The sequence below is a fragment of the Drosophila navojoa genome, chromosome 4 (assembly GCF_054131105.1).
Source record: "Drosophila navojoa isolate 15081-1374.11 chromosome 4, UAZ_NAV_1.0, whole genome shotgun sequence".
Lineage (NCBI taxonomy): Eukaryota > Metazoa > Arthropoda > Insecta > Diptera > Drosophilidae > Drosophila > Drosophila navojoa.
In genome coordinates this window covers 18,807,659-18,834,154 of record NC_142892.1, presented here as the reverse complement: position 1 = coordinate 18,834,154, position 26,496 = coordinate 18,807,659, and the positions used below count along the sequence as shown (strand labels likewise).

General features: G+C 37.2%; 1 protein-coding gene across 1 annotated transcript in view; it reads left to right on the top strand.

The window, feature by feature from the left end:
- fz (frizzled class receptor) overlaps positions 1–26,496 on the top strand; it is a 122,652-nt gene that overhangs the window by 36,063 nt on the left and 60,093 nt on the right. Inside the window, exons 2-4 of the mRNA XM_018102492.3 lie at positions 9,577–9,696; positions 18,775–18,969; positions 19,055–19,280. Coding sequence (XP_017957981.1) covers positions 9,577–9,696; positions 18,775–18,969; positions 19,055–19,280 — 541 coding nt within the window. The remainder of the gene's footprint in view (positions 1–9,576; positions 9,697–18,774; positions 18,970–19,054; positions 19,281–26,496) is intronic.

Below are 26,496 nucleotides of genomic sequence, written 5' to 3'. Positions count from 1 at the left end.
GGCGCGGCGCGGCGGGAGAGGCAAATGAAGCCAAAGCGAAGACAAAACGCAAGCGAAATGAAAATTGTTGCTGCAAAAGTTGACGTTTAATGTCTAAAGCAGAGCACACAGAGCATTTGTATAGAATCAAGAATATAGGAAAATGTGCTACAGTAAAGAAAAAAGCAGAAACAGAAACAGAAACAAACGAGTTTACTCGACTAGCAGTTACTGTGGAATAAGCAATTAACGGTTGTAGTTGACAATCTTTGACTAGCTGAGATAGTGAGCTTAGATGTGTAGATAGATAGAGATATTTTTTCTCGATGTCTTATAAAAATCTCCCTCTTGACAACATCTTTTTACTGTTTCTTATAAGTTCTAGTCAGTGTCTGAATGGGATTCTTAGAGCTAAAACTTCTACTTTGTTATTATGTGCATATTTATAAAATTTCTTTTTAATTTAGCATCGATGATACCCTCTTCTGACATACTCCAAGTCAGGGCATATTAAAAAATAAAGCCAAAAAGAAAATTCAAAGAAATTGCCCCCAACTGCGAATGCGTTGACGAGCCGCGCTACATGTGGCCAAAAACGGTTTAGAAGCAGCATGATGACAAGACTGCAGTGCGGGTGTACATACAGATACATATATAAATGTATGTGTAGCTCTATGAATGAGTCTCAAGTTCTCTACTCTGCCGCCTGCCCCTGCTCCTTGTTAAAAGTTTTCTGCTCTTGCTTGCTTGCTGCTCATTAGTTGTTGTCATTCTGTGGAAAATGCCGCATGACAGGCCAACTAAAAATTAATATGTCAAATTATGTAGAAGATGCTGCCAAGCGAAGCGTGTCCAGAGCTCGACCCCAGCACAGCTAACACGACCTAAAACTCTACACCCGCCTCCTTGCCGCCTTCGGGCAATGCAATTAGAAAAGTAGACAGAGAGCTGCCAAAATGTCAAATCGAAAATTGCTGCGCTTGCAGCCTGCCAACGTAATAGAAGTCGCTGCCAGCGTCAATGTCAGCGCTGCAGCAGCAGCAGCAGCAGCAGCAGTAGAATAAAAAACGTGCCAGGAGCCCAGCTTCAGGTTTTGCAGTTGGCTTCTCTGCCTCTGCACCTGCTGAGCAGCACCTGGAGGAGGCTAGAAATTCGAACATTCAAGCAGAAATCAATTCAAAGTCTGGCAGCAACTTGTGCAACATTGCGTCTGCAACATGTTGCTTGTGTGCATGTTGCCAGCCGTTTACAGTTTACAGTTAGTTGTACCCTGCTCGTCTTGAAGTTGTACTCTATGATCGTGAGGTATGTGCGGGTGTGGTATGTGATATATGTGATATTTGATATGAAAATAAATTAGCAGTGATATATATATAGATTAATATAGCTGATAAATATCGCAGAAATATACATAAATGAATTTATATGCAAATTTAACAATAATAATAAAATACAGTAGAATCTTAGTAGAACGACTCCGCTTATAGAGTCCGTATGATCCTTGCGATGATATTTCTAGTCCCTGGGCAAGCTCTTATGAGTAAACTTATGCGTCGTGCAGGTATAACAATATCGCCATAACCGGATTCTACTGTATATAAAATATGCATAATAATTATAATAATTTTTCATACACCTGTTTAAGCATTGTTGAAATATTTATATATAATATATTGTATGTTAATGCATATATTTTATTTCAATTCTAAATTAATTACTATTTATTTTATTTTTCTAGTATTTATTTTTTGAATAAAAATATTATTATTTAAATAAAATAAATATTTTGAATAACATCAGAATTTTTCAAAATATATTTTGAATAAAATAAAAATAAAAATAAATATTTAAAAAAATATATAAATAAAAATATTGTAAGTTTGAGCTACTCCAGTCGGAATTTTATAAAATTTACTTATGCTTTTTGTTAAATATAATCTTTGCGCTGATTCTCTCTTTAACTAAAAAACCTCTGCCTTATTTGTAGGATATTAAACTATGGTTAAATACAGTAAAATCATTAAATCGTTTATTAGTAATACAGATAAAATATTCACTAATAATAAAATATTAAAATAATAATAATACATTTAAAATTTCTTTGCTTCTGCTAACTAAATAAATAAAATTTTAAAATATTACTTTAAGTAAAAATTACAAAAATGCTATTTATTTAGTTTTATTATTTATTATTATTATTCTTTATTATTACTCAGATTTATTTAGTTAACTTTTGTCTATTTCCTAGAGTATTTAAGCGTTGTGGTACGCTGTGTTAAATGTTTCTTTCCTTCTTCTTTTTTGGCTGGTTAGACGCAACAAATTGTTTAATTTGTTTTGGGTTAATGTTCAAGTAGAAGCCTGTTTCTGGATGATTGGTTTGTGTTGTATTATGTGGGTTATCATGTTGCTGTTGCTGTTGCTGTAGTTGTTGTTGTTGCTGCTACTGCTGTGGTGGTGGTGGTGGTGGTGGTGGCTGTTGCTATGCGTCAGCTGCGTGACTGTGACCGCTAGCAACTGGATTGTGTCCATGTGGTATGAGTGTCAACGTCACGTTGTCCATCTCTCTCGCTCCGTCTGCTGGCGTCTCTGTATGCGGCATGCAACACAACTGAGCGCTTCCCCCCTTCCCCTCTCGGCCGCTGCGTACGTGCGTCGCATTTTAAGCGATCCGATAAATATTTGCCGGAGTCTTTAGGGCAAGCGACGTACATGGCATTTGTATATATGGTATATATTATTATATATCTATATATATAGTGTCTATGGAATGTGCGTATAGCTCTTTAAGTCGCTTTTAAGTTGGTTTTAAGTTGTTTGCATTTAGCTGGCATTAACTGAGATTTCTGCTCTTGGGGCCTTTGGGGACCACGAGTCGTAGGGATCTGCTGGGGAGGCTTAGGGCTAGCTGCAGCCAATTACAATAAATAATTTATTACGAAGCACTTCAAGTGCACATTAAAGCTTATCTTCACGCTATGCTGCAGATGCGAATATGAAATTAATTAATATTTATATATGTAAAGTAAGCTCATACATGTGTAACCCTTTCCTTTTTCTTTTTTTTTTTTTCGTTTGTAGGCTTATATCATTAGGCAAGAAGGGTCATTCTAATTCATATTCAAAACCCTTTTTCGCTGTTAATTTCAATGGCTAATTACGTTGTCAGAAAAACAAATGAGCAGAAGATGAAATACAATTCAGCTGCTGCTGATATCTGAATAAATTCTGAGCGCCCTTTTACGACACCTTGCGTTAATTCTCTCCCCCTCTCCCTCTCACTCACTCTTACGATCCGACAACATTCACACAGCCTAAAGGCGCCGCGCATGGCCCCACTCCAAAGATTGCCCATCAACCTTAATTTGCGTGCTGTGTCACCTTTGGCAACATAAATTTAAAAACGTCGCTCATAAATTTCCATTAAAATTACACGATATGTGTCAGAAAGAAAGAGAGAGAGAGAGAGGGAGAAACAAAGATGGCCAAGAGGATCCGCTATAAATTCCATCACTCCACAAGCTCTGTAATTTACATGAGCCCAAAAACGGACTCACTTACCCTACAGCAGCAGCTCGAACCGCTTTTATATATCTGCCCAAGCGCTGCGCTCTTTCATATGCACTTTGTTGTTATTGTTGTTGTTGTTTTCGCTGCTTTTTTTCGCTCCTCGTCGCTTTGGGCATAATTTGTACGTTGCCTCAACAATTTGGCCATGAAAGGGTTAAGCAACAACAAATTGGATGGGGCTGCCAACTTTAGATGGAGACAGAGAGGGAGCGAGAGGTAGGGCGGCAGAGCGGGCAGTTCGAGGAGACAAAAAGAAAATCAGTTGGCTGCTGCAAAACAAGAAAAAAGGGGTGTTGCCCCGCCTACTGCTTGGTTTTTATGCCGCTAACATATGGACGGGTCGACATTTTATAGCCGGCGGTGGCCTGGCGTGGATTCGGGATCAGCCTCGTTGAGGGACCGCAAAAAGCAAATGTTTTTTGATATGCCATCGAAATGCTGAGCCCAAAGGTGGCGGCAGCGGCAGAGGCACCAACTGAAGCAGCAGCAGCGGCAGCGGCACGAGTTTCAGTTCAGAGTGTCCTTAATAAAGTGTCGACATGTGTAATTTGTGCGGCCCTCGAACTTTGTCTTTGAGCGCTTTTTATTTTGTTATTCGGTTTTTTGGGGCCCTGTGGTTTTTCGCATTTCGTTTTTCATTTTTCGGGTCTTTGGCTGCCGACCCATCCGATAATATTAATAAATTATGAGCGAAATTTTTGATTTCGTTAGCCGTTTTGGTCAACCACGCTTAACACTTTGTCGCCTTTGCCCGACAGGTCTCGCTCCCTCACTCTCTTGCTGCCTCTCCCTCTCCCACTCACTCTCCCTCTTGCTTTTTACATCCTGCATAAAATTGCTTATTAAGACTTGTTGGACGCCGTCTTGACTTCACTTTTGTCTTCGTTCCGGTCACATTATTGAATATCAATTTTTTGCGTCTCTTATTTTGAAATTTTATTCAATGCTCGAATGCATGTTTTGTTGTCAGCAGGCAGGCAAGCAGGCAGGCAGGCTGTTTCCTGTTGTCCTTGCCAGTTGTTTCAAGTGCGACGCAGTGGCGTCTTTCCCAAAGGACATGCCAGACATCACAGACACACACATACACACAGAGCGAGCAAGCAGACATAGACGACAGGCCCATCCTGTGCTGCACACATCCTGCGCCCCGAAAATCAACCCTTAGGACAATCGAATTGCACATTGGAAACATCCGCTCGATGCTTTAGATCTTTTGCCTTGCAGCTTCTACGGTTCTCCACCGTCTGTTCGTCTGTCTATTTTGACTTTAACAATGTCAGCAACACCCCCAAAAATACAAGCACAAATACACACACACACACACACACACACACACGCTGTCGAGGGTTGTCTATGACTTTGGCTTTTGGCCCGGGTGGTTGATGATGAATCTGTGGCCAAATACCTTCAGCTAGAGTGTCTACGGATAAAGTTTTTGGCCCACACTGGTCTACGTGTACACACATACATATATAAAAAGTTTCATAGAAACTTCTTCACATTTTATTTAGTGTTTTTGCAGCCTTTCGTAGAAATGAAAATTTTATGACCACGGCGTCTGGCAAGCACAAAAAAAGGCGAATATTTTATCTTAATTGCTTTGAAAAACGTGCGTATGTCTATTAAAGTCGTCTGACTCTACGCCATTAACACTTTTTATTTGCTCAATTGTCAAACGATTCTATAAAACGTAAGAACTAAGAGAGTTTAAGAAATTCTCATAAGCGAAATTATAGCTAAGGATTAGCTAAAGTTTCTGATTCTTAATATATAATAAGAAATTATTTGTTCAGCTTCTAAAAGTTAACACAAATAAAATGAAACAAAATTCAAATAAACTAAAGCCATTTATAAATTATTTAAGTTCGGCTTATATATTAGTTTTATTTATTACTCATATCAATAATCTGCACATAAATATTATTATTATAATTATATTTTTGTATACTAATATTATATTTTATATGTGTATATATAATTATTTTTTAATAATTTTTTTTTTTTTTATTTTTTACTTTACGTTTCATATATTAAGTTTTATTTCTTATATTTTTTATTTAAACAGAATTGCAAGTAACCCGAATCCATCGATTAATTAAATAAGTTTTTTAAGAGTTTTATTTACTATTCACAATATTAACAATCTCACCATAAAATTGTTGTTGTTTGTTTTATATATGAAAATATATATATAAAATATATATATATATATATAATATATATATAATTTTTATTTATCTAAAATTTAATTTAATATTTATTAAATCTTGGGACATGTTCAATAATTATTATTTATTTTTTATACATATATGTAAATATATATATTTTTAAATTCTCTTATATATGTATTTTATATTTAATTTTTAATTAAATACACTTTTAGTTTTATATGTATTTAATTAAAATATTATTTTGTCTCTATAATTTATTGTTTTATAATTATAATTAAAATTCCTTTTAACTTTAAACCTTAATTTATTTTATACAAATTTATCGAATAACTTTTGTACTAGATCATTTGAAATTGTTGTCAAAATGTGTTGAATAACTTTAGTGCTTTGTCATTTTTACGACTTGTCCAATGTCTTTTGCTTCACTGTGCCTTCGCAATTTCCTTTGTGCTTCGTGCCCTAAGTCTGACTCTTGACTTTAGTCATAATAATTTGCAGGTTGCCCATCATCAACACGCCCCCCAATACTCCAACTAGCAGCCGTCGTAGCTAACCTGAGCTTTTTCTGCCTCTGCCTCTGCCTCTGCCTCGTCTCTCCATAAAATATATTTATAATAAATTAAAAACTCCTTAAATGCTGTTCATACTTGCAGCCTGCTGCCATTTTTTATTACATTTGTAGCCGGCAGTCAAAACAAAAGAGAGCGAGAGAGCTGCAGAGAGACGGGGAGAGAGACAGAGAGGGAGCGCGATAAAAAAGAACAAGATGGTAAATGTTGTTCGCCGCACAGCTAGGGCGTGGCCGGGGGCGCAAGGGCAGGGGCGTGGCAGCTGGCAACGGACTTCAGTTTAGTCGCGTTTTAGTTGTTGCTGTTGCTGTTGCTGTTGGTGTTCGTCCACGCGGCCGGCATGAAAACTTATGTCGGCGGCCTTTGGGCGCAATTATTTATACATGCCTCATAAAAATCGAAAACAATGGGCCGGACTAGGAGTCGACAGAGCAGACGAGGTCGGCGGTGGCCAGGGCGGGGTGAGCCAAAGCCAGAGCCGAGATGCGGGCAGAAACTTGGGCTCAGACTGACTCGGAGCAGGCCTGCCTAACAATGCAATGTGCAAGTCCCAGGGCTTTTGTTGTGGTCAGTGTGCTAGCTGTTGTTGTAACTCCTTTGGGCCACGTTGTCTTTTGGGCTTTTGTTCTAACTGTTGCCGCACGTAGCTCGAGTGCTTTAATTGGCCATAGAAGAGGCGTCTGTTTGAGTTGGTGAGTTCATTTAAAGTGCGCCACAAACAAACTCAAATTTTACCAGAACTCGCTCTGTGTGCGTGTGTGTCCAGCCCTGGTCATGCAATTCATCAGCTGCGTCAGCTCTGCGGGCAATGAATGCAATTTAATGATATTACGCTAGAGATTATTTTGGCTCGAGGGGAGCTTCAACCTTGAACTACACGCAGACACAGTGAACACACTGTAAAACAACCCCGCCAATTGCATTGTGCCGTGAAGAGCGGCAACAGGGCCTGGCACTGGCCGCGGCACAAGAGATTTGAATTTTAGATAGAGCCACACACACACGCACACGCACTTGGCGAGAGAGAAAGGCAAACAAACATTGCAAAAATTGTTCCTGACTGGCAACAGTGAATGCGAAATGTATCTGCATCTGATGCAAATCTCTCGACACATCTGCAAATGTTTGCCTCACGCATTTCTCTTTCTCTCTCTCTGGAAGTTGGCAACTCAACTCGAGTCGAGCTCATTTCACATGCAGCCAAAGCCCCCACAGAGGACGGCTGCTGTCTGTCTGTCTGTCTGTCTTTGTGGCCGTCTGAAGCCAGCAAGGAAAACAAAAACTAAGCAGTTTGTGGGTAGGAGGAGCTGCAGCCACAGCAGCAAACCTCTGTCAAAGAGCAACCCCGAAAAATTTTATGTGTTTGGCCAGGGCATTATTTGAAGTTCCCATTAAAAATTTAAAAGGCGCTTCCCGCTGATCCTGGCCCCGGATTGGATGTTGTTGGTCCTCAGCTCTCTTCACTTGGGGCAATCATCGTTAGGTTAGCGGCGCAAATTGCGTTTTTCTCTTCTCTTGCCTTTCGAGGCGCAACGGAGGAGGGTTAGAGCCGGCTGGGAGAACCTGTCGACGTAGCGACGTTGCGACGTCGCGTTAAACGCGTTTTATCTGGCGCGAGCTCAGGCCCCAAAGCCAGAGAAGAGATGAAAATAAACAACAGCATCAGCAAGCGGCAACAAATTTTATATAATGATGTTAATGATAAGCAACCAGGGAAGATTCGGATATACTTACGCATATTTGTGGCGCATGCAGCCCAAAGAGGAAGACAACTTTTCAGTCTGACTAAAGAGAAAAAAACTTTGGCAACAGCGGAAGCGCCCTCAAATTGCCAGCCAAAGTAGCTGGCATCAAAATTATACACTCAGACGAAATGAAGATTGGAAATTAACTGAAATGGAGTGAATATAATAAAAGGGAAAAAACTCTGATTTGAAACGGAACAAGATTTCTATAGAGATTTAAACTATTCTGAGAAAGTTTCGAAATGAAAAAGTTGGCTAATCTGAGTGTCTATGATATCTATGATATATATCTAAAGTTGAATAGAAAAATTAATGAAATGTTTTATTCAATAGAAAATATTGACAATAAAATATGAAATATGTATTATTAAAAACCTATTTAAGCATAAGATTGCACATGGATAAACAAATTAATAAACACTTTACTATCTGTTTATTATACTTAATTTAAAGTAATAATTTCTTGAAATAAATATTAAATTCTTATAAATATTCATAAATATTAATAGTGCCCATTCATAAATGTTAAAGCTGGCCTTATTCCTTAAATTGAATTTTGATAAATTAAAATTTAATTGTTTTATTTTCAATAAAAATTCTCATTAATATGTAACAAGTAATTAATGGGAATTTACAAAATATGTTAAGTGAAAAAGAAAATAGATTTCTTGGATTGATAGATTCACAGATACCCTACACTCAAATGCTTACGCGATAAAGAAATTAGGAATATCAAAGCGAATGACAAGCATACAGAATTAGAGAGGGAGGTAGTGAGAAAAGTGATAAATGGACCAAGATAGAGGAGAGTAACGATGGGACAGGTTGACAATAATGGGATGATAAGAAATCAGTTTCTTAACTAACTTCATATTGTCAACCAATGAGGGAAAGATGAGGCAGAAAGGCAGAGAGAAACTGAATAGGAGAAGAAGCAGACATAGTCGGGGAAAAAAATGATGAGAGCCATATGGAAATACCAAGAGAGAGAATGTGCGTGTAAAGTGGAGAGAGAATGCTTTAAAAAGAGATAAACAAAATGAAAATGTGAAAGAAACAGACAATATAGTAGAATCAAGAAGGAAACTGAAGAAATGATCTCACGAGCTCGACAAATATAAAGAAACATACACACACAACAGCTGATATTCTGAGTATCTAAAGAGTTTATCATCTGTGACAATTTTGCGATACCCTCTCTGGAAAAACAATTTAATGTTTATTAAAAATTACAATTCACTTTTTACGACCCGCTGTGAGGCGGCTTAAAATTATTAATTAATGATGAAGTGTTGCGCCGTGGCATACAAACAAACCACATTATATAGCTCACTCTCCCGTCGTACCTCTGTCACGCCCACACTCTCTCTCTCTCTTTCCGTCTCTGTCACTCAGTTCTATTGCGATTGCTATTGTTGTCATAAGAGCCGCCGTTAAATGCAAAGTCTAATTAATTACGCACCGCAGAAAATTAATTTCCGTTGTGCCGCCTCACTTAGTCAATGCGCATTACTCATTTTCGGATTTTTCTCTCTTTCGCAGGATCTACATGATTGCGGAGCACCGTGCCATGCGATGTTCTTTCCGGAACGCGAGCGCACCGTCCTGCGCTACTGGGTTGGCTCCTGGGCCGCAATCTGTGTGGCCAGTTGTCTCTTTACGGTAAGTGAAGTGAACGACAGACAGTTCGGTTTTATATACAACTTAATATTAATGCGCGCTCGTCTCTGCCACAATGTCAGGCACTCAATTTTCAATTTGATGGCGATAAATCATCAGAGACAGAACTGCAGTGCCCCCACCTCCCTCACCTCCCACAAGCTAAGCTTATCCTTGCTGATGCTGCTTCGGCTGCTTCTGCTGTTTGCGCGGGGCTTTCAACCGAGCGCTGTCATATTTTCTTTTGGCTTAAGAACATGCCTTGAGGGGCCCAAACGAAACTTTGCATATGTGTGTATGTGTGGCTGTGTGTGTACATCCTGAACCGACCCCAGCTCTGGCTGCTCGTGCTCCTGCAGCAGCTTCTATTATGTTGCTGCGGAGACGACGCGACGCTGGCACTTTGGCAAATCCCACGCATTGACATATTACCTGTCAGAGCATATTTTTCAATAAGCTTGGCAAAACATATGCTTAAACAGAGCTGCAAGGCGGTGGGTAGCGTGCGGCTCCTCTGCCTTTGCCATTCATATCAAGCTGCATAGCTTCTGTTTCACATCAACTCGAATATGTTTGGTCTAACTGCCGCACGTTGTTTATTTGCTTTAGCTGCAGGTGGGCGAGTAGTTTGCCTCTTGGCTTGTTTTCACGTCGCTTGCATAAAAGATGATTGCATGTTGCCATTGAAAACAACAGAGAGTGAGAGCGAGGGAGTGTGAGAACAAAGGCACATAAATATTGTGACTCCAAAAGGCTGCTGGTTATAGCTGCAGTCTTGCATAGTCTGCAAAGTCCCAAAGGCAACGAGCTCAGAACTAAGTTTCAATTAGATAAAAAGAGTTGAGCTGAAAATATATGAAAAGAAAAAAATTGTCAGAATGGCTTTGCCAGTTTAATTATTGTTGAAAATATTTTCAAAAATGTTTAAAAGTTATTTTAAAACTAACAATGTATGTATTAAATTTTACATATTTTATATATTTTTAAAAATTATTTTTATATTATATAAAATTTGTTTAAATATATATAAAATATTATATAAAATTTAGTGCATACATATTTAGTCATTAAACATCACAGTAAAACTAAGTGGATTATTGCTCTAATATCTAATTTGTTGTATTTATTTTTGTTTTTTATTCAAGAGTTAGGTAAGCTAAGTTTCACGTTTTTCTGTCATTTCTTTTTTACATTTCTTAAAATATTTTGGGAATTTCAGTTTATTCAATAAAATTGTTAGCCATTCCACATCACAGTCAAACAAATTGATTATTGCTGCAATATAAATCATCTTTTAATATTCTTCCGACCATAAAAAGAGTTTATTTACATATTATTTCAACCCTTTTCAAACAATTTACGCGTTGCTCGTATGCAAATTATTGCCTTATTTCAAGCGTCTTCCATATTTTATACACATACATACCTATACATATGTATGTATGTATGTATATGCCCTGTATGTATGTATATACCCTTGTCTCTAGCAGAAATTTCAATCTCGAGTTTGTTACCTTTTTGAGTGCAGCCCATTGCCGGCTACATAATATAATATCATATAGACCAACATATCCATCAAGTATCATGTGCCATAAAAAGTAAGCTCAATTTGAATAAAAAATCTATTTGGCTGAGCGAATGCCATAATTTGGCCAGAGCAAGCAAAAATAACGAAATATGATAGAGAGAGAGGGAGAGAGAGAGAGAGAGAGAGAGGTGAGGTGAGTGGGAGGTGGACGAACGCATCTATCAAATATTTTAGTCAACGGCGCAAATTTGTACGATCTGTGGGTGTTTGGGAGTTAACTTACAGCTGGAACTGTTGTTGGCTTGCAGCATGTCATAAAGTTGAGCTACATCCATCACACATGTCTAGAGTAGTGGGTGTGTGTGTGTGTGTGGGGGGGCGAGAACATTGTCACTTTCAGTGCGACAAATTTTGCATAGCTGCTGCTGCTTGTTTTTCCCCACATTTTTCCGCTTTTCTTTTGCTTTTTGTAATAAATTTCGCCTTGCATGTCATTTGTCGCCCATTGTCAGTGGCATTTCTCTATGTTTTTTTTTTTCTTTCTGTATTTCTTGTGGGCGTGGCCCCGCATACCACTCTGTATGCACACTATGTATGTACAAAAATGATTATTTTGTTGCCTATTTCCACTTAGTTGCCCAACAACATCAACATCCACCACTTCCTTTGTACAGCTCCCAGTACTACATTCATATTTTTGTTTTGATGAGAATGAGAATGAGAATGATTATGTTTTCCAAGCGCGCTCATTTTGCATATTGCATTTAGGGTAGCAGCTTTCATTTTCAGCTTTGCATATTTTCCATTTCAATTTTCATTTTCATTTTTCCCGCTCAACATGGCTGCTGATGGAAATGTTTGCTTTGCTCATTTGCTGGGCAAAACATGATGATATTTTAGATTAACAGCCGATTGTCTGCTAAATGTTTTTCGGTCTATGCCAAACGGAGTGAAATGTTGCTTTATTAAACAAACAAAATTAAGTTCGTTTCCAAAAATTCTATATAATTTCTCAATGCAAATTTGAAAAAAAAAATTAATTCATATTTTAGTTTCTCAAACAAAAACTCATTCAAGAAATATATTTTAAACTGATTCATGTTATAAAAAAAATAAAATAAATTAATTTGACTTATTAGAAAAGTAAAATATATATAGAATAAAAATATATGAAGAATTATGCAAAAAATATGATGATACTTCTGCTCTCAGAAAATATATATATTAAAACATTATTCTATCTTAAGCTATACGAAACTTTCGCTCTGAGCAATAACAAATAAAAGTTAAGAGCATGTCAAGACAGTGAGAGCATATCAATTTACTATTTACTTTTTGCTATAGACTATAAAAGTAGACAGATGAAATGAAAAGTTTCGCATTCTTCTTGGTCTAATTGAAAAGTTGTCTGTCGGAATGGCAAAGTTGCAGATGGCAGTGCCTGGGGGCTTAGTGCAGCTCAGCTGAGTATCAACTGGAATATAAACAAACACATTTATTTCAATTTCGCCAACGCAACGCAACTCAAACTAAAACCAAACAAATATGTTTTACTATGTAACCTGACTGGGAACTTTGCCGTTTGACTTTTGACAAGCTGACAGATAAAACGCCGTGGAATCTGAGTCTCAACTTAACGCCTGGAGACAACGAGAATGTCACTGTGATAGCGGGATGAGAGAGAGGGAGGGAGATAGAGGAACGACTGTCAACAATAAACACCTTTTTCATTAAACGCATTAGATGGGAATGAGATGGGAATGGGTTGGGAATGAGATGGGAATCAGATGAGCGACACGTCAAGGCATGACATTTGTTTTACAATGAAAGCGAAAAGGAAATGAATGGCGCTGTAATGGGCTCTCAATGAGTTGCCAATGGGAAGCAGACCTGGGCGCACCTGGGCTGGGCGAGAATAGTGTGACATACATGTCGTAACACACGGCAGCTAGCGCTGATAATGTTGACAACAAATAAGCGAGCGGGCGACCCAGTCAGTCAGTCAGTCGGCGTTGTTGTTAACTTTGATGAGTTTTCTTAATTACAAAACCTGTAACAGAAGTTCACTGAGGCGCATGTTGACAGACAGACAAAGAGAGAGAGTGAGAGAGGGTGGGAGAGAGAGAGAGAGCGAGGACCGGACAGGATGTGCGCAAATATGCCGTGTCACGCTGACGAAAGTGACTGCAGCCAGATCCTGAAGTTTTTAACAATATTTATACACACACACTCACTCACACACATACACACATATACAAACATATGAGCCCCCAGGCACGGAACCGAACAGCTCTTGCCTCACGTTGTTTGCCCACCATTTGCATAAATATGTTGAAAATAATCACAAATATTTGTTAAATATGCACATTTAAATGACAACATAAACAATATTTTTTTATGCATTCTATATTTTGTAATCATTTAAGAGTTTCGGACAGGCAACAACTATAAAATGTCCAATATATTCCAGTTAAACTAAAAACAGAATATCAAACGTTGCCGTAAACATTTACCACAATTTATGCCGCAATTATTTTTTTCAACAAATTCACAAAAAAAAAAAAACCTGCACAAAGCTTTATGCTAATCGTAGGCGCTGAAATAGATGATGACGCCGAAGCAGCCCCTAGCTAAAATAAGTCAAAATTGGTTAGTTTTGAGTGCCTGACTAGGAAATACCCTGGTGCTGGGGGCTGAATGCAGAAAGCAATTGAATTTCTGAATTTATTTATAGTTTATTCTAAATCGAGTCTAGGTCTTTGAGAGTTTGACATATGCTGGAATATCTAAAGATTCGATGTCGATTATTATCGAAAATAGTAATCGATAATATCAACAGCTTATACTTGGTTCAGATATTATATAATATATTAAAGAATATATATTTGTTTTCGGATTAAACTATACCAACTTGACTGCAAATGTTAAGCAAGAATTTATGTACTATTTTAGGGGATCTACAACGGCTTCCCCTACCAGCTACATTTACTCTACGCCAACCAATATACCCCGTACTTCCATTTTCCATGAGTTTCGTAGGCCCCCTATAGCGCACCCCAAGTCCACCGGCACCGCGCCCTCCCTGATGTTGTTGTCTCTTTGGCAGTATGCAAATAACGTAGTCATTTGGTTTGAATTTTAAATAAAAAACGCTACAAACAAAACGTTAGAGCATAAAGGAAAAAAAATTAATTTAATTTATGCAAAATTCACTGGACAAGAGTAAAGCAAAGCAGAGGGGGTGGGGGCTCGGCGGCGGGGTAGTGGAAAATACGGTTTAGTTTTTTTCGACTGTTTTTAATGACTAGTTTTAGAAAATTTATGAGGCGCAGCGGCGTTGAAATTGAAATTAAACATTAAATTTGGGCTTTCTGTGAGAGGTGTGGCCACAATTTGCGTGGGACGAACGCGGCTTAATCTACGGGGATTTAGCAGCGCACATAGATGGTGTTTAAAATTAACGCATTAAAGCGAGATGATTTTAGATGGTAGTTAACGGGTCAGACGACAAAAAAGTGAAGATGTTGCCAAGTGTGAGAGGAAATCATCAATGCTGAAGGCAAAAGAAATTTGGAATAGAATCTAGAATGCTTATATATAAAAAAATAAATAAAAATAAATAAAGAAATAAATTAATAATAATAGAAAATAAATAAAGAAATAATATTGTAGCTGAAAATAAACTTAAACATATAGAAAAAAATTTAAAGAAATGTAGCTAAATCTTTAGTAAATTAGATAATTAAATGCAGTGATTTTATTTAAATAAAGTTCAGTAAACAACAATTATATTTAATTTATCATATTTATGTATCAAATACACATAGCAAAATAAATTAAGCAATACTTACTTAATTTGAAGCTATAAATTGGGCTCCCTACTATTTATATATTTATAAATATTGTATGAAATAAATATGTATCGTATTGCTTCTGCTTTTTCCATTAACAGTTAGTTAAAATTTGCAAACATTTATACAATTTTTTTCGAATATCAAATTCATTAAAATTTATGCAGATTAAAAATTTTTTTTCGTGTTCCCATAAACACAATCTGCTCGTTTCTGATATTCATAACTTGATGTTGATGATGTTGTCTACTACACTCTCGACCTCTAGAGCTCTGACGCCTAATACAAATTAGTTTTATGAAACTATATGACCCAAATGCTAATTAACATATTTAGCATTATTTAAATGCTAATAGTATGATCAAAGGTGTGCAAGCCGTCTATTATGGCATAAAACTAGATAAGATTACGAATAGACTTGTCAGCGCTGACAGTTTGGAAGCTTAGAACTTTGACATTGTTTTCTATGTAGAGTTTGCTTTAAAGTGTTTAGTTCTTCAAAATTGATTATTATAAGCAATAAATTTTACTTTCATTTTATTTGAGATTGACTACTAATCCATAAAATATAAAAAATAAAAATAAATTAAATGATAATAAATGTCAAAATGACATTTACTTATTTTTAATTTAACAAAATATTTTAAATAATAAATAAATTATAAAATTAAATAATAAACGTCAATACGTTTTTTAATCAAACCTAAAAAATTCATATTAGAGAAAAGGAACCATTGAATTTGTGTTAGATTTTATTTACGTGATATATTGTTTTAATATATTTAAAATTTTTTCCAATTTTGTAAAATTATTTAAAAATATTTTAACAAATATGAAATATTTTAACAAACAAGTCGTCAAGGAATTTATAAAAGAACATTTTATTTTTCTAAAAATAATTTCTAGGACAAGAACCTAAAGGAACCTCCAAAAACTTCTAAATTTATTAAAAAAAAAAAAAAAACACCCAATTTTCAATTCAAGTGCGCTGTTCAGCTTTTGCTACCTCTTCACAAGTAAACTTCCTTGGTTGCTACTAATATCATGAGCGTAGTTAAATGTCTGCCGGAAACTGAGTAACTACGCCCCGTGTTTATCAAAGCGCTGCCCACGCCCATCACGACGATGAGATGACAACAAGAGCCAAGCGCTGGAGCTCGAGTAACGCATAATTTTTGGCTTAGTCGTTTGCCAGAGATGGAGATAGAGCCGGCGATAGAGATAGAGACAGAGTTGGGGAAAGAGATGGCTAGGTTGGGGGAGCTGTAGCTCTGGAGTAGCACAAAGGGGGCGCTGCTGCTCTGATGACTGTTGCCGACTGTTGGTTGGCTTTGCTTATTTCACTTCATTTGTAGCTACAATTTCAGCAGTCACACCTACAAGCGGCCACGCCCTACGCCCCTCACTACAAATGAACAGCATGCGTGGCATAACAAATTGCTGTGCAGAGTGTGAGGTATACATATACTACTATACATCTGTATTTAGTATGTGTATATATGTATATGTACATATATGTAATCTTGAAATGGCAGAGCAAGCATCTGAAATAGACGTCGCGTAACCCTTGCCTTTTGCGGGACCTGTGTTGGAGCAATCCTTTCCCTGAATTGTTTGGCATAAATAAACAATTCAATTCAATTTTGTTGTCTGTCTGCGTGTGTATGTGTGTGTGTGACTGTTTTTTTTTTTTTTATTTTTACTTATTTTTATATACCTTGTGTATGTCAACAAACGCGTTACAAAAACTCCCTCACAGAGAGATAGACTCGAGCACACACACATACACACTTAGCCAGCCACAGACACACGCGCGGGCGCGCTCCCCAAATCTCAGGCATAAATTTTACATGTAAATGAGCCAGACGTTAAGACGTTGGCGGGAATTAGACATAGGCATGGCAGAACTATAGGCTAAGACAGAAGAGCGTTAGCTTACGAAGAGAAGAGCTGGAACCAGGCGATGCCCTGTAATTGAAGAGAGGCGGGGCCTAGATGTGCGTGTGTTATTATGCAATGGGTAAAAGATGTATTATTACATATTTAAAAAAAATGTTGATTAATTTAATATATGTTATTTTATTTTTAGTTTAAATTTTTAATTAAAATTGGAATTTAATATTCTAATTATAATACACTTTCTTCATATATGCTTCTAGTTATTTTAAATAGCAGCTAAGTTTAAATGGCTTTAGTTATTATGCCTTTATTATATATTAGTTTTAAAATAACTTTTAGCTTTTACTGAACTTTTTAATTTACGTAGATTAGACATCTATAGAGTTTCCAAATCGATCAATCTAAAATAATTCAAAAATACATTTTCTGAAAGAAGTCTCTGAAATTTATTAAATCTAATAAAAGAGCTGATCCTTTGCTTTCTATTTTGATATCAATTTGTCATTTAATTTACATAAAATTACAGATTTTACTTATAAGCTTCATATTATTTATGCTGAAATAATGATATACAATTATGTTAGCTTGAAGATGATTTTCCTATTGCTCAAGTTTGACTTTAAACGCAATAAATATAATAATCTTTTATGAATGAGCATAAGCTAATGATAAACTCAAACAGAACATAGACTTCACGGGGCCTCTAGGAAATAATGAAGTTTCAGCTCACCTTAAACACTTTTTCTACAACTTCATATATTCGATATATTCCACACATAACACACTTACACCCCATATACCCTATGGAAACTCTACACATGTGAAGCCTAGAAAATCCATACAAATAACAAGTTGCGCCTAGCGACAATTGGGTCGGGTGTTACACATCTATGAATAATTCAAATGTTTCTTGGCTCTAATAATAATAGCGGCACATTATGCAATGGCAAACAACTGCAGAGCTTCTTTGATAGTTTTGTAATGATCAAATTAGATGGCTTTGCTTGGAGGGCACGGATTAGGCGCGTTACAGGGGCAAGAAGCAAGAGACAAGAGACAAGAGCCAACAGATTTAAGGCTCAGCCCAGGCTTAGTTCAATGGTAATGAATTCATTTAAATTGTGCGTAATTAGCTGGCAAAAGCCAGAGAGCTGGAGAAGCTACGGCTGGAGCCTCGCCTGATGGGAGAGTTGAGAGTTATCCAGCTCTAGTTTATGGGGAGCTTATGGTGTTGAATTGTGTGGGTGTGGGTGTGGGTGAGCGGGTGAATTGAGTTGAGTTGCCTATTGTGGCTGCTCGTCAATGTGGTTGAGCCATTTAATTGGAAATTGCCTTTAAAGCCCTACGAATTGTCTGGCAATTGTGTGAGTGTGTGCAGCTATCCACTCGATGCCAAGTTAAGCCTTATAGCATTATTAAATATATATACCAGCTCTACTTTGTAAATGCCTGGGCTAGCCAAGGACTTGGCTGTAGTCTCATTAGGGCCAACTCGTTTAGCCAGAAACATGAGCTCCAAATGAGCTCAGATCAAATAAATTGCACAACAATCAGCTAATGTGTAGTGCCTAATGACCGAGTCCCAAGGCTCAGGCACAGCCTCAGCTCGCCCTCCCTCCCTGCAGCTCCAGCCCCTGCCCCTGTCCCAGTCCCCGCCCCTGCCTAATGCATTTTTAAGTCCGTTGGCAATCAAATGAACGCGGCGGCATCTTCTCCTGCATATATTCATATAATTGCCAAGTGAATTAATCGTACAATATAAAATTAATATGTTTATTTAATTCTCTTCACTTTGCCGGACAGGTGCTCACCTTTCTGATAGACTCGTCCCGCTTTCGCTACCCCGAGCGGGCGATTGTCTTTCTGGCCGTCTGCTATCTGGTCGTCGGCTGTGCCTATGTGGCCGGATTGGGTGCGGGCGATTCGGTGTCGTGTCGTGAGCCATTTCCGCCGCCAGTGAAGCTGGGCCGACTGCAGATGATGTCCACCATAACGCAGGTAAGTGTGGAGCAGGTGAAATGAATTTCATATTTTATTAACCAAATATTCTTCTATCCTCTCTCTCCTGCTCTCTCCTTTACAGGGTCATCGGCAGACAACCTCCTGCACGGTTTTATTCATGGCATTGTATTTCTGTTGCATGGCCGCCTTTGCCTGGTGGTCATGTTTGGCTTTTGCGTGGTTCCTGGCCGCCGGACTTAAATGGGGCCACGAGGCAATTGAAAATAAATCTCATTTATTCCATTTGGTTGCCTGGGCGGTGCCCGCACTTCAAACCATATCCGTGCTGGCCCTGGCCAAAGTTGAAGGTAAGTGCGTCATCCATTGGCTTATTATTAATCTCATAAGACAAATAGCGCGAGCGCGAGCGAGACAGACAGCTATCCAGTTACCGGAAGGCGACGAGCGAAGGGGAACGACATTGAACTTTAACCTGTGTAGACCACTTGAGGCATATTATAAATTACCAGCACTTAATAGTAGATACACAAACTAACCAAGCCCCAAAGGCAGTGCGGTCCACGCTTTAACCACAGCAACAGCGCCAGCCGTCATTCAGTGCTCGTCATGTAAGACGAAACCGTCATTAGACATCATTTTGTGGCATTAACTGTATCTGTTTCGATGCTGCAAAGACCCGAAATATAAGCCCAAAGAATCTTAGAGCAGCCAAATTAGTGGCTGAAAATGATAAAATAGTAGACAAATTTTTAGAAAATTCAAAAAGCCGAAAAAGTACTCAAAAAAGAATTATGAAAATATTAAAAATACTTTGTATATTATAATTTTTCATTATTTTTTGTATTATTATTATTAATAGTTATTTATAAATAATGTTATCAATTGTTTTTATTATTATTTCTTATTATCTGCAATATAATATATAATAACATAACATAATAATAAACCTTTTCTTATCCTTACATAATTATTAATTTATATATATTTATTTATTTAAATATTATTTTATTTATTTAGAATTATTTATAATAGTATTATATTACTATATATTTTTTAAATTCATTTTTACTAATATTTTATTTATTTATTTAAATTTACTTCCACATTTATATAATACAACTCTTCCACAAGATTTTTATTTCTGTAATATCATATTTATTTTCTTCACAAATTGAAGTTCTTGTCCCATCGTACTTGGACTTAGCAGACGGTGCGTGCCGCCCGTTTCACAGTCATTTTGTGGTTCATTTAAAAACGAGCTGAGCAGCCGGAAAGTTGATGTCCGCGATTTCTAAGCAATTTAATGACCTACGTGGTCGAAAGCCGACACGAAATAAATCTTGGCCAAGGAATGTAAAACAAAATGGTTGCTAAAATGGTCACGTTAAAGTGCCGTAAAAAAACCAAATGTATATCTATTTTTTATGCGCTTACCTTTTAGCTAGCTGATTCTGTGGGGCCAAGGCGGGCAGAGTAACTCGAGCAGCGTTGCTTAGCGGCTGTCTGCTTGCTCTCAGCTCTCCAAGTTGTTGTTATGTTTTTTATTATTTTTCCTGGAGAGCCGTTCACATTTTTGGTCTTAATTAGATTGCGGCTTAATGACTCAATTGTGTTTGGCATTAGGGCGCATTAGAATTTAGCGCAGCTGAGAAGATGTCGTTGTGGCTGCTGAAACAGAAGCTGAGGCTCTGATGCCCCACACACAAACACACAGATATATATACATATTGATTGCCTCCTCCTCCTCCTCCCCAACTGCTCTTATCCCTTGTTAATTTCCAATGCGAATACGCATTCGGGCTGTAATTAAATACAGAACACCACATGATTATGGCTTGTTAGGCAAATCCAATGAAAATGGAGAGCACTCTGGGCAGCTGCTTCTGGATGCCCACTTACGGCCAAATATATTGAATATTAACTGCCCGGCCTGCGCGCTGTAACTGCCGAATGTAAAGTGAGCGAGCATTTGGCACCGGCTTAACACCCGATAATTGCCATCAATGCTGATGGAATTGGCAGCGGGTCGAGAACTACTCGCAAAGCCAACTTGAACTGAGCGCATTGCCAAGGCTCTAGTTCCCGAATGAGTTCCGCTCCTTAACTGAGTTCAGTTAGTTGCATTTAATGGGTAGAAGGAGGTATTGCTGAATAGAGTAATGTGGAGCAGACATTATATATATTTATGCATTTTTCTTTAACTTTAAACTGTTTGCTGTCTTAATGTGATTATTGAATATGCGATGGCTGCTAGGAGTGGCCGTTTTTATAGAGAGGGAGAAATATCATTTATGGTACATTTATGGTCGGTTTAGATAAACTCTTCTTATGCCTCTCGTACTTAGGCTGCCTGACCTTGAACCTCATTTATAGAGCAACTGCACTGAGCTCTATATAAAATTCTTTGACTAGCAGAGATTATATTCAGCTGTCACTTAGTCGTATCGTGTGTAAAAACTAAGTGAGTTTAATTTTGAGCTGAATGCTAGGCCTATATAAAGGCAAGATAGCTGTCGCGCCTATTCAGTCATATTCCTAATTTACTTGTGGGCAGTCGTACCGAGTTCCTTCTTTACTCGTAGTGTTTGGTAAATATTTAAATAATTATTAATATCAATATATTATACATAATATATTAAACATAATTGTTATTATTATTATTATTTATTATAATTTATTATTATTTATTATTTATTATATTTATTTAATTATAATAAACATAATTATTATCATTATTATTTATTATTATTTATATTCTTAACTATTGTCCAAGAATTCTAATATTAATAGTAGGTATGAGTTAAGAAACGTTATACTAATAATAAATACATTATTATTAACTCAACATTGGGTATGCTTATAGCGTAAATAGTAATGAAGATAATAATCATTGCATTGCAGTTAATTTCATGGTATTAAAATTAAGATATTAATAATATTATCTGATCATATTAATCACAATTATTCACAATTAATTCACTCAGCTCATAATAAATTCTCTTCTTTCTCTTTTCTCTTCATTTGATATTTGTAATTATAATAATTATTTATATAATATATGCACAATATTTAGTTTCAAGTGATGTACATTATGACTTATGAACTTTCAAATGAAATGTAAATCCATTTCGTAATTGAAAATTAATTCCCATATTTATCCGGCTTTCATTTTGCCAATACCTTTGCATTATATTATATTTCTCATCTCTGTGGATATGCACATGCACGAATGTCTCTCAGAAAAAAAACAAAACGAGCTCAGTGCAATTTCGCAAGTGCTGTGCAAACACAATCAAATATTTCCACTTAAACAGGCTTTCCTGCCACGCCCCCTCCTCGCACTGCCCACATTACACTACTCAGCAATGCAGAGAGTCGCTAATGCATGCAAAATGGCAAAAGCCATAAAAAACATATTTTCGCAATATACGAAAGAGAGAAGAAAAAATAAAAATAAATAAAAGATGGAAAACATTAACAACGAGCTGAAACGATTTATGAAAATCTTTTCCCAATGACTTAATGCACTGGGCACAGTGGGCTGCAAAGGGGGTTGCGGGCGACAAATGTCTTTGGCACTCCTTAAGAGACACACAAGTGTCTGAGCGACAGAGAGAGGTTGCGAGAGGCAGATACAACGTAACGGTAAAAGGCAAAGGCAGCCCATTCAGAAACCATTCAGCGACAATTAATGTTAAATTTAAAAATACATTATTTTAATGTGTCGTCAGCTGGTTGAGAGCTGTTGCCGTTGCCCAAGAGGCGACGATGATGGCGTTCCGTAAACAGTGCCAGCCAACAGTTAGCAGCCAGCCGGTAGTCAGTCAGCCCAGCAGCTACCATCTTCGAGCTACTACCAACTTTGCCTAAAGCCTCGCCGCCTTTGGTTACGTGCATTGAATTTGTAATTTGCGCACGTTCGCAGCAAACATTGAATAATGCTCACAGATACGAACTCTCTTTCTCTCTCTCTCTCTCTCCCTCATTCACTCTACCTTTCTCTTGCCAGCACTTTTCGTTAAGTAAATAAACGTTATGGCGACAGACCCTGAGCTGGGGACACATCAATTTGTATTGACTGTGCAACGCGTTGGCAGCTCATTTGATGGATTTGCCGTTTTGGAACAGAGGCAAAGGCCTATGAATCACCTGCATAAATGGATATTCTCACTATCTCCCTCTACATCTCACACATGCAGCAAAAAGCTAATATTTAATTTATGCTAAATGCCAATTCGTATGTGTGGCATATCAAACAGGCTTCGATTTCTGCGCTCGGTTCTTGGTTTAGTTTTCAACAGGATCTATCGTAAAGTCTATTAAGCGTATTAAAAATATATATAGTCAAATTATAAGCTTAAGTAAATATTCCAGCTGCAGTAAGCCTGGTCAACAGTTGGATTTCAAGCTCTTAACAATTTTTATACCCTGAACCCATTGAAAATGGGAAATCAGGGTATAATGGTTTTGTTAAAATGTATGTAACAGGCAGAAGGAGGCGTGGCAGACCCCACAAAGTATATATATTATTGATCAGGGCGACGAGCTGAGTCGATTTAGCCCTGTCCGTCTGTCTGTCCGTCCGTCCGTCCGTCCGTCCGTCCGTATGTTTGAACGCGTCGATTTCAGAAGATATAAGAGCTAGAGACTTCAACTTTTTTTTAAAATGTCCGTAAAAACAGCGCGCATATCGAGTTTTTCACTAAAAAACGATAACTCATTCCGATAGTTTTTTATCGATAAAAAACCTTATCGAAGATCACTTAAATAATTATATCTCTTACATCTTTCAAGCTAGAGTCTCCAAATTTAAAATGTATATTAAGATGTATTTTAGACAATTTCGGTTTTTGTTAAAATTTACCCCCCACCCCTAAATCCACCCCCTCACCCTCATCTTTGTAAAAGTCGTATATCAAATACTAGAGACTTGTGCTTCGGTATGCACATACATTTAAACATCATGATTACGTTCTGTAAGTTTCATTACGATCGTACGTCTAGAAATTAAATTATTCAACAAATAAGTTCTCATAATATTGCCAACACTGCAGCGCAACCCAAGAGCAATAGGTTATAAATTTATAACTCCTACATTTTTAGAGCTATAGTCTCCAAATTTTAAAAGTATATTCCAATGCATTTTATACAATTTCGGTTTTTGTTATATTTTGGATACCGGCTCCAAATTCACCAGAATCCCCAGTGAAGGTCAGATTCTAGTATAGCTAATTGTGAATGATTTGATTTGATGTTTTCTTTTAAATGCCAAATATTCAATAGAATATGTAGATCATATGCTGAAAGTTTCATTAAATTCGGTTTAGTCAATCGACGTTAAAAAATAACAAAATGTTTGGCCAATTAACAAACGCACGTGCTGCAGCAACAGCAGTTTTCCAATACGTGTGCACACATACATTCAAACATCTTCTAGCACATTCTTTGAATCACATCAGCAGTTAGTTTCGTTTAGTTCTGCTAGATGGCGTTGCATCAGTGAATCTATTTCAGCTTTGACATTGCAAATGAGAACAGAGGAGTGGCGTCATGGTAGAGGGCGCGGCGCTCGATCGCGAGGTCCCCGGTTCAAATCCTGCTGGGCGTATTGTAGTTTTCTTTTAATTGCTTCAAAACTTTTATATATTTGTGATTAAATTTCTCTTATATTTTTTCAAAAATCGAAATTGAAATTTTAACATTTTTATTAGTTTGGTTGTTCTTGCACATTCTTAAAGTCACATCAGCAGTTAGTTTGACTTAGATTTGGTAGATGGCGCTGTAGCAGTGAATCTATTTCAGTTTTGACATTGAAAATTAAAACAGAAGGGTGGCCTCAAGGTAGAAAGCGCGGCGCTTGATCACAAGGTCTCGGGCTCAAACCCGGAGCGTGTCGGAATTATCTCTTTTAATTGTTTCAAAATTTTTATTTATTTAATTAAATGAGTTTTCTATTTAATTTATATTTTTAAATACATCGAAATTGAAATTTGAACCATACTAAATGTGCTTTTCTATTATTTTGGTTCAGGGTAGTATCTAGTCGAGCACTCTCGACTAGAGTTTTCTTACTTGTTATTTTATGCTCCGCCTTTTACCTTTTACGCTTGTTAAAAAGACGAAAGAAAGAAATATAAATCCATCTGTGACACAAAAATATGTAAATTAACAACAAGAGGCAGAGGCGAATAAATGTGACTGAAAGTGAGACAGACAGAGAAAGAGAGAGAGGGAGGCGGAACAGAGGTTTTTCCTCTGGAGCCAGTGAAAGAAAAGAAAATTAACAATTTGTTGCGCTTTTGCAATTTATATGCTGCAAGACAAAGTCGTGTTCCAGTTTGAGTTGTCTCTTTGGCAGGGCTGCGTATACCCTGTAGGCAAGTGCTGAAGCGGGGGTATGCATGGATGTGCTCCATAAAAGAATTGTAATTTAATATATTCTGCGCCGTTTGCCTAGGGTATCTCAGAGCGGTGCTTACCAGTTCCTTCACTCGAACGTTTTCCTTCATTTGTCGAGCTATTATCATAAAGCAGAGGGAAAGAGAGAGGGCGATTGAGAGAGCTGGAGAAATAATATAACCGACTAGCAGCTATGGAATTAACATAATTTATCCGAGGCCTGGCCAGTTGCAAGACGACTTCTGGGACTTGGCTGAAGTCTGGCATTGCATTTGGCGAGCGACGACGACTTATTGAGTGGCATAAAAAAAAAGCTGCGTATGAATGATTTATGATGTGGCGGGGCTGGGCAATTGGACAGTAGCTGGAGCCAAGATCAGCTGCACTAATGCATTGCGTCAGCAGAAATTCGCTAGGCAGCACTTTGTTAGCAGGAAATGGCTCAAAAGACGCGCACCAAATATCCCTGCTGCTCGAAAATCTAATAATCGGAGCAAATATAATCAAATGCTGTAAGCTGAGCATTTCACAAACGCTTTTTCCGTACAATTTCGAAGTAATCTTCTGCACGATGGCAAAGCAAATGAATGAATTTCGCAATAAGCGAGAGACGGGGCGAGGCGAATGTAATGAAATGCCAGACGAATCGCAAAACAAAGGAGCAGCCGGAGCTGGAGGCGCATGGCACATGCAGGTCACATACTACATGACTAGTTCACAGAACGATTGAGCAAGAAACCGTCCTGCTCCTGCTCCTGCTCCTTCTCCACCTCACTAACTGCAAAGTATTCGTGGGTGCATAGGGAAAAAATAGATATGAATAGCTGAGCAAGTGACGTATGGGTAGTTAAATGAATAAAGCAATGGATAATTGACAGTACTTTGAGGGATACACGATGTAGAGGTTTATAGATGAATAGAAAAAAAATATATATAAAGTTAAAAATCTTTAAAGTTTAATACAAAATATTAACAAAAATCTAACAACTTGATAGGTTATATAAACATTGTAGTACTATTTTTATAAATATTAATATTTTTTGGAAAATTTGTTTATTTATTTATTTATTTGTAAAACATGTTTAAAATGGTATTTAAATTGGAAAAAATATAATTCAAAATTGTTTACTAATTTTAAATAATTTTGAAAATTAACTTAGTTCA